The 18,337-nt window shown below is 35.5% G+C and overlaps 1 protein-coding gene across 1 annotated transcript in view; it reads right to left on the bottom strand.

Annotated features, from left to right (window-relative positions):
• The window catches only part of sema4c (sema domain, immunoglobulin domain (Ig), transmembrane domain (TM) and short cytoplasmic domain, (semaphorin) 4C), a 73,193-nt gene continuing 54,856 nt past the window's right edge, over nt 1–18,337 (bottom strand). The window contains exons 7-16 of the mRNA XM_051109665.1: nt 18,087–18,206; nt 14,107–14,258; nt 12,235–12,410; nt 11,809–11,953; nt 9,459–9,672; nt 6,788–6,903; nt 6,446–6,603; nt 6,128–6,219; nt 3,315–5,354; nt 1–1,085 (exon numbers count right to left, since the gene is read on the bottom strand). Coding sequence (XP_050965622.1) covers nt 4,447–5,354; nt 6,128–6,219; nt 6,446–6,603; nt 6,788–6,903; nt 9,459–9,672; nt 11,809–11,953; nt 12,235–12,410; nt 14,107–14,258; nt 18,087–18,206 — 2,081 coding nt within the window. The 3' untranslated portion in view covers nt 1–1,085; nt 3,315–4,446. The remainder of the gene's footprint in view (nt 1,086–3,314; nt 5,355–6,127; nt 6,220–6,445; nt 6,604–6,787; nt 6,904–9,458; nt 9,673–11,808; nt 11,954–12,234; nt 12,411–14,106; nt 14,259–18,086; nt 18,207–18,337) is intronic.

The following is an 18,337-nucleotide window of genomic DNA, read 5'->3' as shown; positions in this document are numbered from 1 at the left end:
TGAACTGTTCTCTACTTTTATTTTCTGTTGATATATACATATATAAAAAATAAGGGCATATGTACAATGGTAATAAATATCAACTTTTTGTACAAGCAAAATAAGTTACTTAACATAATTACCTAAAAAAAGAAGAAAAAAAAACATAACAGCAAGATTTTTTTGAAAGATATCTCAAATTGCAAGAAAAGAGAATTTCGTAATACAAAAACTCACAAAGTAACAGCAGATTTAAAGCCACGTGAGATGAAATGAACCGAGATGACCGTATTTTTTTTTCTAATCAAGCAGGAAATACTGGTCAGTACAAAAAAAGCCATGATGCAACAAGCATATGCAACACTTCTGGTCGCTCAGTGAAATTAGACAGGCTTATCAAAGCGATTAGTGAAATTAAGAACGGTGAAATCTCTCAAATTCGAGAGAGTCAGAAGCCCACCCTGAGAAGTCCTGGCAGAAAGGATTGGGTTCTTGTTAATCTGACATTTCTCAGCATTCTTTTTAGTACAAAGATCTTTTCTGGCAAGTGTAAACTTCGCTCTTATGCAGTGCGGCGCACACTAGATTGTAGACTAGAAAAGAGCCGATGACAGAATGGAAAGCCGCTTGAGAAAATCGTAAAGCTCTCATGCCACAAAGAATAGCATTCCACCAAAACAAGAGTAGTAGTAACAAAGATTTCAGACAACACTTCTGAGTTCTGTGCAATGGACAAATTCCAAAACATAAAATAGAGAATAAAAAGAAATGAAAAAACAGGAAACAGAAGAAACATGTCTGCAGTCTGCTTTGGCTTCACCCTAGGTGAAGAGGCACAGGTACAAAAACTGCCTATTTTTTCTTCCTCTTTTGAAATACATGAGACTATTGTTTTCTTGTTGAAACTTATACAATATATTTTGTAGAACATCATGCAACAAAGTATGGATCCGTGATGAGCATTGGAGTGCCTCTCCACCCGCGGGGTCACAAAAAATCGAAATCTCCTTCATTTGTCTTCACAATCAAAGTCAACGGAATGAAAAGTCCTCTGCGTTCACCCTGTTTTTGTATTTAGTCTCTGTTTAAGAGTCACAAAGCCCACTCTGTAAGAGAAAAGAGAGATAAAGTCAGTTAGTTTACAGCTTTTATATCTATTTAAACAAAATCAAGTTAATACAGTTGAGGTCAAAAGTTTACATCCCCCCTTTCAGATTCATTAAAAACGTTCTGTTTTTTTTATTATGTTTTAATAATAAGAAATTATGTTTTTTGAAGGAAACATTTCAGGATTTTTCTCCATATAATGGACTGCTATGGTGCCCAGATTTTGAACTTCCAAAATACAGTTTAAATGCGGCTTCAAACGATCCCAAATGTGGTTGTAAATGATTCCAAACGAGGAAGAAGGGTCTTATCTAGTGAAATGATTTTTTTTTTTTTTTTTTAAATTTTCATTAAAAAAATACAATTTAAATACTTTTTAATCTCAAATGCTCGTCTTGTCTTGCTCACCATGAACTGTGTATTCTAGCTCAAGACAGTTAGGGTATGTCGAAAAACTCCAATCGTATTTTCTCCCTCAACTTCAAAAATCATTTCAAAATCATCCTACATCGCTGCAGAAGTTCCAACCCAGTCTTTGCAAAGTAAACATGCAAAGAAGATTAAACACCCACAACAAAAAAGGCGATATAAGATGATTTTGAAGTTGAGGGAGAATATGAGATGGGAATTTTTCGACATACTGTCACAACTGTCATGAACCGGAAGAAAACAGTTCAGGCAGAGCGAGATAAGACAAGCATTTGACATTAACAAGTATATAAACTGTATTATTTTTATGAAAATAACCGGTCGTTTTGCTAGATAAGACTCTTCTTCCTCAGCTGGAATCGTTACAGCCGCATTTGGGATCGTTTGAAGCCGCATTTAAACTGCATTTTGGAAGTGCAAAATCGGGGCACCATATCAGTCCATTATATGGAGAAAAATCCTGAAATGTTTCCCTTAAAAAAAAACTATTTCTTTACAGCTGAAGAAAGAAAGACGTCATCTTGGATGACAAGGGGGTGAATACATTTTCTGGCAATTTTTGTTCTGGAAGTGGACTTCTCCTTTAATAGCCGGGGGGTGAAAACTTTTTGAATTTGAAGATCAGGGTAAATTGAACTTATTTTGTTTTCTGGGAAACATGTAACTATCTTCTGTAGCCTCTGAAAGGCAGTACTAAATGAAAAAAAAAATTATATTTAGGCAAAATAAGGAAAACGTACATATTTCCATTCTGTTCAAAAGTTTACAGCCCCCCGGCTCTTAATGCATTGTTTTTCCTTCTGAAGCATCAGTGAGTGTTTGAACCTTCTGTAATAGCTGCATATGAGTCCCTCAGTTGTCCTCAGTGTGAAAAGATGGATCTCAAAATCATACAGTCATTGTTGGAAAGGATTCAAATACACAAAAATGCTGAAAAACCAAAGAATTTATGGGACCCGAAGGATTTTTATGAAGAACAGCAGGCAGTTTAACTGTTCAGGACAAACAAGGGACTCATAAACAACTATCACTAAACAAAAAAACAGCTGTGGATCATTCAGGTAACAACACAGTATTAAAAATCAAGGGGATGTAAACTTTTGAACTGGGCCATTTATACAAATTCAGCTATTATTTTCTCTTCTAGACTATATGTAAACATCTTTTATGTGAAGTATTTTATTCAGGTCAGTACTAAATAAATAACAAGAACTTGGTATGATCCCTCTTATTTTGGTAAAATAATTAACATTTTTAATGATTCTGAAAGGGGAATGTAAACTTTTGACCTCAACTGTACATGGTTATTAACTGTTTTGTGGCCGTTTTTATAGATTTAAACAAAAACATATACAAATCATTAAAAACTTTTTTTTTTTTCCGTAAAAACATTTATATAATTTGTTGGTTTTATCACGATCGTTCAAAAGTTTGGGGTCTTTAAAGACATTAATACCTAACAAATATTTTTTGTTTCAAATAAATATGGTTCTTTTAACCTTCATGTGACACTGAAGACTAGAGTATTGATGCTTTGCATCACAGCCATAAAATGGCGTTTTAAAATAGATTTAAATAGAAAACAATTTATTTTAAATTGTAATAATATTTCACAATATTTCTATTTTTACTGCATTTTTGATCAAATAAATGCAGCCTTAATGAATGTAAAGAGACTTCTTTCAAAAATATGAAAAAAATCTCCAAATGTTTGAATAGTAATGTATAATTTCAAACAAACTAGGTCTCACATCAGGTAAGCATCCCAAATAAAAAATGTGATTTTGGTGTATTCTTACCTGCGTTTGATCAGCCGTAGCCTTTTCCTTTCAATCTGGACTTATTTGAAAAGTCCAGCTCCTTGTCTTTGAAGAATCCCTTTCATTGAGAACAGTTCGGCTTCAGAACGTGGGCAGAGTCTTCTATACTATTCCAGAAGTTTCATTCCATCATGTGGCTTCATTCACCTGGTTTATCATGTAGGCAAACACTGGGGTTGTACTTGATTTGGCAGTTCAAGCCAAATATATACAATAATGCACTTGCTGTCACATCCAACACAGTCTTAGTACAACATTCTGTTCACACCTTCCTCATGCTACTACCACTGGTAATCCTTTCACATTTCAGATGAAACTATTAATAATAAAAAAGAAGAAGAAGAAGAAATCCTCCTTCAACAGTTGCAATAAACAGACATGGAAAAACCTCACAATATATTAGTGCTGCAAGTCTTAGTACACATTCTCAGAAAAAAAGACGATGTTTAAAAAAAGTTCTTGAGCTGTAAAGAAAGAAAGGCAAAGCATTTGTTCATTATTCAAGTCCTGTTTCGCTTTTACAGCTCACTCGGTTGTTTTTTCCCCCTCTCTTGTCTTTAATAATTCCTCCTCTGCTTTCCTCGTGAGAGAAGAGCGTGATTGTCATCTAGCGATTTGAGTTTAAGCATGTCCTCATCTCCTCTCTCAAGCGTTACCCATAAAAGGGCGCAAAAAATGTGTCCAAACACCTGAGGCAAGCAACCTCCAGACGTCAAAAATAAGCTCTGTATCCTCCAGCTTGCCAAATGATTTGGATCCGTTGTCAGACGCCTGCAGACTGACGGCTACATTTGGCTGGTTGGGTTCCTCTCAGAGATGTACCTGCGTTCGCCTGTTAGCCAAGATCAACACGAGGCCCTGTCGGTCTGGTCCTTTAAATACAGACATTTACAAAAGCTTTGCGAGTTGTGTTCAGTCTCGGTTGAGTGTTAGTAGTGTGAGAACCAGAATAATCCAAGGGAATGTCGTGAAGCACGGTGGCCTTATGGCACGGGAGATGTTCGCCATGGCAAAGAAGTGTTGACAGAAGAAATAGGTTGCGAGTAGGATGAAGAGAGTTCCCCAAGCAGGAGGGAGGTAGGTGAGGTTTTCTGTGTTCTTCCTGTGAGATCTACACAGAAGACTCCTCAGGATTGGCGTCGGGAAGCACGCTCCTCTGCTGGAGAGTTTTCCGGAGCTCCTCTTTGAACGGACTGGAGTAGTCGTTCTCTCGGCCGCCTAGGCCGAGTCCGCTTCCCATCCCGATTCCCATTCCCGAACCCATGCTTGTTCTCTCCTCTCCGGCCGTGCTCAGATTCAGGCGGATGTATCCGTTGGTGCCTGAGTTTCGAATGTTGGTGAGACTCAACCTGCTTGGCGAGTGAATGGGCTGACCCGGAATGGCGCTCGGAGATGCCGTGCTTCCGGTGGAGCACATTGCGTGCCCAGGCACGATTTTCAGCGAGCCGTCCGAGTAGTAATAATTCGCCCCCGTTTCCCAAAAGCGATCTTCATCGTTCGCCATCTTGCTTGGCACAAATGACGGCCGGCTGGGAGGCTCTTTGGGTAACGTAATAGGGTACACCAAAGTACTCTCCAGCGGCTTCATTTCCGCCCCTTTGCCCAGTGCTAACTTCAGTCTTCTGCGAAGGTACAACGATGCGATTAGCAGCAACAGGCAAGCTGCACCCAAAGTGATCACTAGGACCCAGAACAAGCCCATGCTGCCATCAGGAGCACGGGCCTCCATGAAGACGGGCGCGCTGGCTACCACCGCGACCTGGTATCTTTCCATCTGGAACTTCACGCCCTGCTCCTCAGAGTAGCAGATGTAGCGGCCCGCTTGTAAAGGACCGGCTTGGGGGATAACAAGGGCATTGAGGGCTCGGTCGAATCGTGGCCCCATGCTGTCACCTTCCACCAGGGCGAGCTCACGTTCGTTTAGCTCCCAGAAGGGCTGGGCCAAGTTGGAAACCAGATGGCAGGGCAATACCAGATCCGACCCAACAACCACAGTCACATTTCTCAACCTAGAATGATCTGGGGAGGAAATAACAACAGCATTAATATATTTCATCTGTAAAATAATAAAAATAAATAAAGTATAAAAATACAGTCTTTATTTTTTACATTTTGCATTTTTAGAAATAGTTTCTGTTAAAAATCTAGTTTTCCTTCAGCTGTTGACAATGGAAGCCCATTTTTCGTCACTGAATAAAAGACTATTGCGACTTTTTATCTCGCAATTCTGACTTTTTTCTTAGAACAGCGAGTTATTAAGTCAGAATTTTGAACTCGCAATTCCGAGAGCATAGTCTTTTTTCTCCTCAAAATTAGACTTTATAACTGATAATGCTGATTTAAAAAGTCATAATTTCCAATTTTGAGGGGGAAAAAGACTTTTAGTTTATATCTCACTTAGTTTATAACTCTGACTTAACTCAATTCTGACTTAATAACTAACTATAAAGTCAGAATTAAGATATAAACTCACAATTCTAAGAAAAAAAAGTCCGAATTTGAGATATAAACTCGCATTTGCAAGAAAAAGTCCGTATTGTTAGTTTTTATCTCACAATTCTGACTACATCAGGCAACTGAGAGTATGTATAGAAGGCAAGACTATATATCTATATATCTATATTTACCTATCTGTATCCATCTATCTATCTATCTATACATATATAAATATATACACACATAGTAATCTCAATGATGTGATTAATAGTAGTAGTCAATGTCCCTAAAAGTCCCTAATGGAAACCCGCTCACTAGAGGGGGGACCTGCAGGGGGCAGCGTAAGTCTGACGTACCGGGACTGGGGATGGAGAAAGGCTTATCAAACTTGGCTTTTCCTCGGTTGAACCGCTCCAGCATGAGGTCCTGCGAGAGTGTGGATGTGGAGCTGTGGGGGGAGCACAAATATTGACAATGTGTCATAAGGCTGACTATACACACTGCTATAGGGATGCAGCATAAAAGTACAAAGAGAGACCTGTGGAGGACAACAGAGGGGGTTTTGCCTTTGCAAAACGATGGCGGAGGAAAGCAAGAGTAGAAACAGAAAGGAGAGACATGTCTAAACGAGCGGATGTTAGTGGCAGAACTAACTAAAAGATAGATGAATTTACCCGCGGTGGAGGTCGATGCGGACACACGCGCGTCCCTCGCTGTCCCAGGCGCAGTACGGGTCTCGGGACAGCAGGCAGTCTGGCTGTGAATGGTACCGGCTGCAGTTTGCCAAGGGCAGCTGAAGAACCTCAGAGCGTGAGCCAATGTACAAATACTTCTGTGGAGAAAGAATGGGAAAGATTCGGGAATAAATGAAGGAAAACAATACAAGCAAGTCAGTTATTTTCAGTTATCAGTGCACTGTTTTCCTTCTCGGTTTGAACAAAACCAGTTAATGCTAGTCAGGCAGGAGAGCTAGGTTCAAAGAGATTGGCTCAGTGAGAAAACAGATCAGAAATTACTTTGCTGTGCGAGATGGTGAGGCTGTCCACCGGTTGCTGCCGATCAAACAGCTGGATCTCTTCTATCACATGAGCCTCTGAACCCAAAATCACGACGCGCTGGAGCCATCCGTCCGCTGAACGACAAACAATGAGAGCGAGAGGAAAGATGGGGGGATAGATTATTCAGTAAGAAAGAAATAATGGAATGGGGACAGAGAGGGGAAAAGGCAGAGGAGAGACAAATAGTCTATTAATGCATCATCAACACATGGCATATTTCTCCGTCATTGGATTTTAGGAACAAGGTTACGCCGATTACCGGCAGGAAAATTGAATACACCCCAGCTGGTGCCGTGACCTATCATAACTCCTTATGTGTGTGTTTTTGTGTGTGTGTGCGCTTTATCCCGTTCTCTCACACACAGTGCTTGTCACAGATAATGTGCCACTGACCCCTCTCTCAGTCTGGGAGAAAAAGGGAGAGAGCGGAAAAAAGGGATAACGGAGGAGAGTGGAAGAGCTACAGGGTGTGCTTTACAAATCCACCCTGCCACTTTTGCTCATGTCAGAGTATCTATGTTCACTCTTAATCCTCAATCCAAAACTCTGATTTTCTCTGCCACACACACACAAACCCACAATCTGCCTCAGGTGCTGCCTGCACTCAAAACAGCTAATGCTAGTTGATATTAGGTTTAATCTTATATGAATGTATAGGAGGAGGGGTATATTTTATTTTTTACCCATTTTACTTTCATTAGTAATTGTTAATAGTCCTGCAGTGTGATAAATACATATTAAAGGGTTTTTAAACAATTACTTTTTTTAAAAACTATAATGTAGTTTCTCAATTAATATATGATGTAAAACATTTTTTTCTTCACTAATAATGTTAAACAGTCCTGCAGTATGACAAATAAATTTGTAAAAATGCACTTATGTATATTATAATACATATTTTATAATAATATTTATGCAGTTTCTAAACTATGATTTCATAAAACCCTTTTTGTCTTCACTAGTGATTTTACATCGTTCTGTGGTGACAAAAACTTTTAAGTATACATAAATAAACAAATAAAAATGTTTTAATAGTAATTTGAAATAATCCTGTGGTATGGTAAATGTATTTTTTAAATTTTAAATATATCTAAAAACGTATAATTTATTATACAAATATATTTTATAATAATATTTATGTAGTGTCTAAATTGTCATTAAACTCTTTTGCCTTTACTAGTCATTTTAAATGGTCTTGAGACCTTTTAAAGTTTAAAAGTATTTAAAAAAATTATTATATGTATTATAAAAATACACGTTTTAAATCATATATTTTATAATACAGTTTTTACTAACATTCAGCATTCAGTATAGCAAATGCATTTTTTAAAAATAAAAATATATTTGAAAATCTACACTTTATTATAAAAATATATTTTATAGGAATATTAATGCAGTGTCTAAATTGTCATAAAAACCTTCTGCCTTCACTAGTAATTTTAAATAGCCTTGATACATTTTTAAAAGTTTAATAATATATTTTAAAGCATGTTTTATAATAAAAATTATTTTATAACAACATTTAGCATTCAGTATATCAAATGCTTTTTTAAAAAAATTAAAATATATTTAAAAAATACACTTTATTATAAAAATATATTTTATAACAATATTCATGCTGTATCTAAATTGTCATTAAACCCTTTTTGCCTACACTAGTAATTTTTAATGAATTTTTGAAATTGAGACAGAAAAAATACATTTTGTATGTAAAAATATATTTTAAATCATATATTTTATAATAACATTCAGTATTTGGTAAAGCAATGTTTTTTTTTTAAAAAAACAATAAAAAATATTTAAAAATCTGTACTTTATTTTAAAAAATTATTTATAATAATTTTCATGCAGTGTCTAAATTGTCATAAAACCCTTTTTGGCTTCACTAGTAATTTTAAAGTCTTGACATAAAAAAGTGTAAAAAGTGTTTTAGTGTAAAAAAACATTTTAAATCATATATATTATGATAAAAAATATATTTTATAATAATTTTCATGCAGTGTCTAAATGGTCTTAAAACCATTTTTTAAGTGTAAAATATATTTTGAAGCATATATTTTATAATAAATATATATTTTATAATACCACTCATTAAGTCTCTTAATTAATGTGATGTTTAATATAATGTTAAATTACAACCGAATACTAATTATTAAAAAATGGCAAATTGTTTAAAATATCACACAACATTACAGCTCACCTTTGTGAAAATCTTATTTTAACCAGGTTAAGGCTAGGTCTTTGTCTTTTGTGTGCAATTGGTTCAACACTAGACTCACTGGATGCTTTAAAAAGCTGCACACACACGGTTGAGCCTTGAGTGTGAATGTGTTTATGTGAAATTGCCAAGGCCAAATACATCTTTTCAATTTTTATTTGAAGGACTGACCTTCCTGCATGACAGGAATCAATTGGCGGAGGTGACTTTCCCACTTAGCCACAACATTATGGCTAATAAAATGCTTTCTTTGGCTGCTCTATTCACACTTGTGCACAAAAGGACAAAAGACCAAGGAAGACATTGCAGGAAACTGTCAACTAACCCTCTTGACAAAGAAATATTGCTTTTATTTGCTGTGTAATATTTTGTGCGTGAATCCATTTACACATTTCACTTTCAATAACATACCTGTGCCTATGAAGAGCATGTTGTAGGATCTCTGGTCCAGTGAGCTCACTTTGTCCACAGCTAGTCGAGTGAAGTTGATCCCTTTAGTAAGCAGCAGGGGGCGAGCTTCCGCCCGGTCTTCCATTAGCGGATGCTTCTTGGCAAAGTTTAGCGTAGCGTCCGGCAGCTGTAGAGAACTGTTGTAGCCGTTTTCCCTGTCAAAGTTTGTAATGCACTGTGGAAAGAGCAAGAAAGGAACGTCTTTTGAGTTGACTAGGGATTTTAACTTAATAACTTAAAGGATAGTTCACTCAAAAATGAAAAAATTCTGTCTTTAATTACTCACCGTCGTGTTGTTCTAAACCCGTAAGACCTTCGCTCATCTTCAGAACACAAATTAAGATATTTTTGATGAAATTCAAGTGCAATGCAACTAAAATGTTCAAGGCCCAGAAAGGTAGTAAGGACATCGTTAAAATAGTCCAATTTTACTTCCATGTCAGTCTCTGCCATTACTGTTCAACCATAATAAAATTGGACTATTGTAATGATGTCCTTACTACCTTTCTGGGCCTTGAACGTATCAGCTCTGTTGTTCTCTATGCAGGGACAGAAAGTTCTCAGATTTCATCAAAAATATCGAAGAACGAAGGTCTTACAGATTTGAAACCTTATGAGGGTGAGTAATTAATGACAATTTTCATTTTTGGGTGATCTATCCCTTTAATATAACACATCATATATGATAAATATTTTTTAAACAACATAATACAAAGTAAAATACACCCCACTTAATAAAGAAGAAATAAGAAAGAATTATGGGAAATTACGCATTCTTTTAAGTTGGTCCAAGGAAAAGCAAAGCATTTTTGTATTTCAGCTAAAAAAGCAGCATAAGTTTCTGCCTTTAATTTTTAATTAATTTAAATTCTAAGAATCTTGAATGCAATTTCAAGAATTTTTCTCTTGCTCACCAAGGCTGCATTTATTTGATCAAAAATACAGCAAAAACAGTAATATTGTAAAATATTATTTAAAATAATTGTTTTCTATTTTAATACATACAGATGTAGTTTATTCAAGTAATAGTAAAACTAGATTTTCAGCATCATTACTCCAGGATAATATAAATATATATATATATATATATTTATATATATGTGCTACTAATTTATAGTGTTCTTTGTCTGTTTGATTACGTCATCAATTGATCTTTACCATACATCTCTGCCATATGTACATCAGCTTGACAAGCTACTACTAAATATATTGTAAAAACTTTAATTTGCTGCAAAGTTGCTTTGCAACGATATGTATCGTGAAAAGTGCTTTACAAATAAATTTTAATTGAATACAGTATGGAAACCCGGTTTGCCAAAAAAAAATAAATAAATAAAGGTAAAAGGTAAAAAAAGGGTAATTGTGACTTTCTGACTTTATTTTTCTGACTTGTTTTTCTGCGAATTCTGAGATATAAACTTGCAATTATGAGAAACAAAGTTGCAATTTTGACTTTATTTCTTAGAATGGCTCATTTGTACAGTATCTCGCAATTGTCACAATCCTGAGAAAAAAAAGTCAGAATTCAAGTCAAACTCGAATTTGTCTGAAAAAAACTTGTGAGTTTATATCTGGCAATTCTGACTTCATAACAAGCAAACATTATTTTATTTTTATTTCAGTGGCAGAAACAGGCTTCCACAGTCCAGAGCTCTTTGCTTTATCTTAAAATATTTATACGTTTGCGATCCTGAACCACAAAACCAGTCATAAGGGTCATTTTTTTTTAAATTGACATTTATACATCATCTGAAAGCAGAATAAATAATAGGTTTGTTAGAATAGGACAATATTTGGGCAAGATACAACTACGTAAAAATCTGGAATCTGAAGTTGCAAAAAAAAAAAAAAAACAATTGAGAAGATCATCTTTAAAGTTGTCCAAATGGCAATGCATATTACTAATCAAAAATTAAGTTTTGATATATTTACGGTAGGAAATTGACAAAGTGTCTTCATGGAACATGATCTTTACTCAACATCCTAACGATTTTTAGCATAAAAGAAAAATCGATCATTTTGACCAATACAGTTTATTTTTGGCTATTGCTACAAATATACCCATGCTAATTAAGACTGGTTTTGTGGTCCAGGGTCACATAAAAAATATTCCAAATCACCTTTTCTGATATAACACACTCCCACTCAAATTCTTTAAGATATTTATAAAATGCTGCAATCCTACAGGACACTCATTAAGTTTTGATTTACGGGGTGAAAAAATTACTGAATGCACAAAAATCTATTTTTAGCCGAGTGCTTAGTCACGGACGCCTTCTCGGCCTCCCATCACAACGGCTGCTAAGCTCACCGCTCCAGGTCGTGGACTGGGCACGGTGCCAGTGTATCGGCCCCATCGCTGAGACGACTCCCTGTATTCCTTATACGGCCCGTCGAACACATTCTTCACCTCTCCGATCTGGTACTGACACACAGCAGATACATCCACATCCCCCCTGAGAGAGAGAAAGCAAAGGATGAAGAAAAAGAGAGGAAAAAAGTCAGCCAATCTGAACTAAATGACTGCGCTACATTGGCTGGTTTATTACAGTAATAGCCTTACTGTCAACATAATGACAGTGCAGCATTTTCTACACTTGAGGAACACGGCTGGATGTTTGGCACGGTGACACTTTTATATAAGCAGAGGACAGTGCGACTTTCACAACTACGTCAGGAGGTGGAAGAGAGAGAAATATTTATGACACGGACAGGCATGGCAGGAGGGTTCGCTCACCACTGCGCGTGGAAGATGCCGTAGAAGCTTGTGCTCCTCCAGTCCGCCCCAGGCAGGGTGAAGACAGCACGCAGGTTATTGAAGGTGATGTGGCGCTCAGGGAAAGAACACATCAGCCGAGCTTTCTGGAAGGTGGTCCACTTCTTCTGTAGGGTCCGTGTGCCGCCCAAGTCTCCCTGAAAAGTGAAGCACGAAGCCATTTAGTTCAAAGCGACTCGCAGGACACTTCATACAGGAACAATGGCCCTAGAGCTAAATTCACTCAGCAACCTTCTGCTCATATACTTCTAATATATATGAGTTCAGAAGTTATGTTCTCATCTTACACATGTGCCACACGCACCACAGTGAGATCATGGTGAGAAACAGATTTCTCAATTAAAATTGTGCAATTAACCCTTTTGGCCTTCACTAGTATTTTAAAACAAATAAATAAAAATAAATTAATATAAATGTATTAAGATTTTAAAAACTTTTTAAAAATAAAATTTATTTAATCCTTCAGTTAATGTCATAAAACCCTTTTTGCCTTCACAAGTAATTTGATATAGTCATGTAGTATGATAAATGCATTTTAAAATATATAAATATATATATAAAAATGTATATTTTATTACTAAAAATTCTAAATTTATATCTACATTATAATAAATAATGTATACTGGATTATTGAAATAGACATAATATACTATATTAAAATATAAAATATATAAAATATAACAATATTCTAAATATAAAATAATATTCATGTGATCCTTCAGTTCGCAAAAACCTGCCTTCACTAGTGATTTTAAATAGTCGTGTTGTGTAACAAATGCATTTTTAAGGAAATATAAAAATTAAATATAAATTAAATATATAAATATAATTAAATATTTCATTACAAAATTTTTATATAAATATTTTTATAACAATATTAATGTAGTCTCTCAATTAATATGACAGAATTCCTTTTAGTAATTTTAAATAGCTCTGCAATGACCAATACATTTTAAAAGGAATAAAAATATATTTGAAACCATATATTTTTTTAAAATGCTTTAATCAAGAAACTTCTGGTCTTATACACTACCAGTCAAAAGTTTTTGAACAGTAAGATTTTTAATGTTTTTAAATATTATTTACAATAAATGTTTTTAGTTGAATATAAATTTATTCCTGTGATTTCAAAGCTGAATTTTTAGCATCATTATTCCAGTCACACGATCCTTCAGAAATCATTCTAATATTTTGATTTGCTGATAAAACAAACAAACAAACAAACAAACAAACAAACAAAAAATATATATATATTATTATGTTAAAAACAGCTGAGAAGATTTTTTTTCTGGTTTCATTGATGAATAAAAAATTCAAAAGAACTGCTTTTGTAACATTATAAATGTCTTTATCATCACTTTTAATCAATTTAAAGCATCCATGCTAAATAAAAGTATTAATTTCTATAATCTCCAAACCAAAATAACACTGACTCCAAGCTTTTGAATGGTATAGTGTATAATGTTACAAAAGCTTTTTATTTCAGATAAATGCTGATCTTTGGATAATAATAATAATAAAAAATGTTTCTTGAACAGCAAATCAGCATATTAGAATGATTTCTGAAGGATCATGTGACACTGAAGACAGGAGTAATAATGCTGAAAATTCAGCTTTGATCACAGGAATAAATTACATTTGAAAATATATTCAAAAAGCAGTTATTTTAAATAGAAAAACATATTATACAATATTACTGCTTTTGTTGTATTTTGGATCAAATAAGTGTAGGAGAGAATTCTTTAAAAACATTAAAAATCTTACTGTTCACAAACTTTTGACTGGTAGTTTAGTTAAGGTGTATATGCTTCCAGAGTTTACTCTTTCACACACCTTACACACACGAGCCACCCGTGCCACAGTCAGATCGCTGTCGCAGTCCAGCTCCACCGCTCTCTCACTGAAGAAGAAGTAGATCTTATCGTCGTCTCCATCTTTGCTGTTGCGGCTCTCCCGGACCAACGCCGAACCCACGAAGTTTGGCTCTGTACCAGACAACAGAGAAAGATATGGAAGGATGTGTTAGAATTGGGGACACAGCGCTTAACAGATAAGAGGCTGGTGGTTACTTGATGAACAGATAAAAGATCTCAACTTTTCACCTTGGGACATTGTTTATTGAGTTGAATTCGGATTAACCCTGCTGGAAAGATCAGGACTATGTTCCCTGTACATTGCTTAATACAGAATGTCTGAGATAATACCTTCTAGACCAGATCTTTTAACTGTGATAATTCCTCTCTGGATGATTCGGTTCTTCAAACACATGCTTGGATTTGATTAAAGGGTTACTCCACCCCAAAATGAAAATTTTGTTATTAATCACTTAAAACCCCCATGTCGTTCCAAACCCGTAAAAGCTTTGTTGGTCTTCGGAACACAATTTAAGATATTTTGGAGGAAAACCGGGAGGTTTGTTACTGTCCCATTGTCTTGAAAAGGAAATACCTCTGTCAAGGCCCAGAAAAGTATGAAAGACGTTGTCAAAATAGTACATCTGCCATCAGTGGTTCAAGAATAATTCTACAAAGTTACGAGAATACTTTTAGTACGGAAAGAAAACAAAAATAATGACTTTATTCAGCAATTCGTCACCGTAGCGCAGATTAGGTAGATAAACGTTATGTTTTATAGTTTATACCACTGTAATTCCATCAGTATATGATTCTACCATTAGTCTTTCATTTAATCTGTGTAGATATGTTTTAAACGTAAGTTAATTTTTACGTTTTTTTTCATTTTTACAAACATATGTCTGCTGTTAGCATCAGCATCTCAGGTAGCACTGAGACTAGAAACGATGTGAAACGAACAATGTAAGTATTGCCTAAACATCGTCCTCATAATCCATAATCTGTACTTAAATAAATGAATCTTGTTTACGGCTGCTTAATGCTTTTACGTTCTCGGCTACGGCGGTGTAACAGCTTATTTCCGGTCATCGTAGCCGTTCCATTGGAAGCTGTTGCTTAAAGTCCCATCTGCTGGGCGCAAACTGCGTACGTCGTTTTGTGTCAGCTGCGCCACGCGGATACCACTGATGGCAGATGGACTATTTTGACGACGTCTTTCATACTTGACGTGGGCCTTGACGGTGTTATTTACTTGACATTCAATGGGACAGTCACAAACCTCCCGGTTTTCATCCAAAATATCTTAAATTGTGTTCTGAAGACGAACGAAGCTTTTACGGGTTTGGAACGATATAGGGTTAGTGATTAATAACAAAATTTTCATTTTGGGACGGAGTAACCCTTTAACACACCTGGAATGAGTCACTGAGATCATTTTATTCTATTTTAATGTATGAATCTGGACATATAGACAATATGAAAACATGCACACAAGACTACTGTGTTTTCTCATTTATTCCTGTGATGCAAAGCTGAATTTTCAGCATCATTACTCCAGTGTCACATGATGCTTTAGAAATCATTCTAATATGCTGATTGGGTGCTTAGGAACATTTATTATTATTATCAATTATAAAACTGTTGTGCTGCCTAATATTTTTATGTAAAATGTACTTTTTTTTTAAATTTAGGATTTTCTTTTATTTAAAGCATTTATTTGAAACAGAAACATTTTTTAACAATGTGAACGTATTTGCTGTAATTTTTGATCAATTTAATGTCTACAGGTTTCATGTGTTTTTTCTGTATTAGTTACTAATGCATCCAGATGAACCTAACACATTCTGTCATGCATCCTGGCATAAAAGCTCTTTTTAAAAGCCGGAAATGTGGCCGGGAAACTATGAAAATCATAAGTGATTTCTTATTACGTAAGAGCAGCAGGTACACTTCTCTAATGGCACAACAGACAGCATCTCCTGAGTTGATGACAACACCAAGAACCGAAAATCATTGTCTGTGCTGCAGTTAATGCACAGATCAGACAAAGTCTGCTGCTGATGTAAGGGAAATTATTCCCTCACGTCTTACTTCACACTGGGTAAAACATCTGTGCCTATTATTTTCAACAATATGATTATATCATTGTAAATTACGCTATTATTAAAAGAATTATAATAATACTACATTATTACATCCTCTGTTTCAACAGGGTGCACTCACAAAAAATGATGCAGAGGCTGGGACAGATGTTAACAGCCAAAATCTAATCCTGTTTCCGTTAAACAAACCAGGTTTGAGCTTATGGACCTGTTGCTATGACAACGACTCAGAGATGAGTTTTGAAGAATGAAACAATACAAGATTGTAGCAATTGAATCCAGATAATAACTCAGTAATCCATGTCCGCAGAAGTAACAAGGTTTATTCCCAGTTAATAAATGCTGTAAAAATGTTAATTGTTCCAGACATTTACTACAAATAAAAGACAAGAAATATTATAACTATGTGTAATATTAAAGGAGTAGTTCACTGCCAGAACAAAAATTCACAAATAATGTACTCAACCCCTTGTCATCCAAGATGTTTATGTCTTTCTTTCTTCAGCTGTAAAGAAATTATGTTTTTTGAGAAAAACGTTTCAGGATTTCTCTCCATATAATGGATATCTATGGAGCCGGTGAGTTTGAACTCCCAAAATGCAGTTTAAATGCAGCTTCAAAGGACTAAGGGTCTTATGTAGCGAAACGATTGGTTATTTTCTAATAAAATGTACAATTTATATACTTTTTAACCGCAAATGCCCGTCTTGGTCTACATCGCTGCAAAAAATACTGACCCAGTGTTTGCAAAGTGAACATGCAAAAATTATTAAACACCCTTTAGAAAAAAAGGTAAAACAGCAATGTAGGACGATTTGGAAGTTGGAGGAGAAAATAAGATGGAAAATACGTTTTTCAACATACCCTAACTGTCATAAACAGGAATACACACAATTCACGCAGAGCTAGACCAAGACGGGATTTGCGGTTAAAAGGTATATAAATTGTACATTTTATTAGAAAATAACCAATCGTTTCGCTACATAAGACCCTTCTTCCTCAGCTGGGATCATTTAGAGCCCTTTGAAGCTGCATTTTAACTGCATTTTGAAAGTTCAAACATGGGGGGAGCATTGAAGTCCATTATATGGAGAGAAATCCTAAAATGTTTTCCTCAAAAAACATCATTTCTTTACGACTGAAGAAAGAAAGACATAAACATCTTGGATGACAAGGGGGTGAGTACATTATTTGTAAATTTTTGTTCTGGAAATAAACTACTCCTTTAATATGTATAATATGAGAATATAATATGTAAAATATGAAAATTATGAAAGCAATGCAGAATCATGCCAAAGAGACAGTTCACCCAAAAATGAAAATTCTGTCATTAATTACTCATCCTCATGTCGTTTCAAACCTGTAAGACCTTCGTTCATCTTCAGAACACAAATTAAGATATTTTTAATGAAATCCAAAAGCTTTCTGGCCCTGACACTTCATAACATTACAGTTGAACCACTGATGCACTATTTTAACAATGTCCTTACAATATCTTTCTGGGCCTTAAATGTGTCAGTTGCATTGCTGTCTATGCAGGCTCAGAAAGCTCTCGGATTTCATCAAAAATATCTTAATTTGTGTTCCAAAGTTGAAAGATGGTCTTATGGTTTGGAACGACATGAGGGTGAGTAATTACTGACAGAATTTTCATTTTTGGGTGAACTGTCCCTTTAAGTTGCCAACAATTGAATCCAAAAACTCCATGTCCGTAATCCATGACTGAAGAAGCAACATGGTTTGTTGACTGTTCTAGTGCTGATAACGCTGGTCATCCATATTTATCAAGACAACATAAGCTGGTCTGCTCAGCAGAAGCATGATATATATTTTGTGTATGTGTGTGTTTTAGACTTACCGTTTAGCCAAGCCGGTAGGTATTCACTCTTCATGCTGTAATGTTGTTGTCCCAGGTTTCTCAGAATTACGGGCTCAGTGCCCAGAAAGTTATTGAGGGTGGCGGAGTACAACTCTTTGTCTAGGAAAAGAGAAGAACGCTTAGAGCGGGAACAGGCGCACATGCACGCACTCCTGTCTACAGCCTCGCGGTTAAGAGATATTAAAGAGGGACTCCATTCTCTCCCAAGTGTAGGAAGAGAGGAGAAATAA

The sequence above is a fragment of the Labeo rohita genome, chromosome 5 (genome assembly GCF_022985175.1).
Source record: "Labeo rohita strain BAU-BD-2019 chromosome 5, IGBB_LRoh.1.0, whole genome shotgun sequence".
NCBI lineage: Eukaryota > Metazoa > Chordata > Actinopteri > Cypriniformes > Cyprinidae > Labeo > Labeo rohita.
This window is presented reverse-complemented; position numbering and strand designations above follow the sequence as displayed.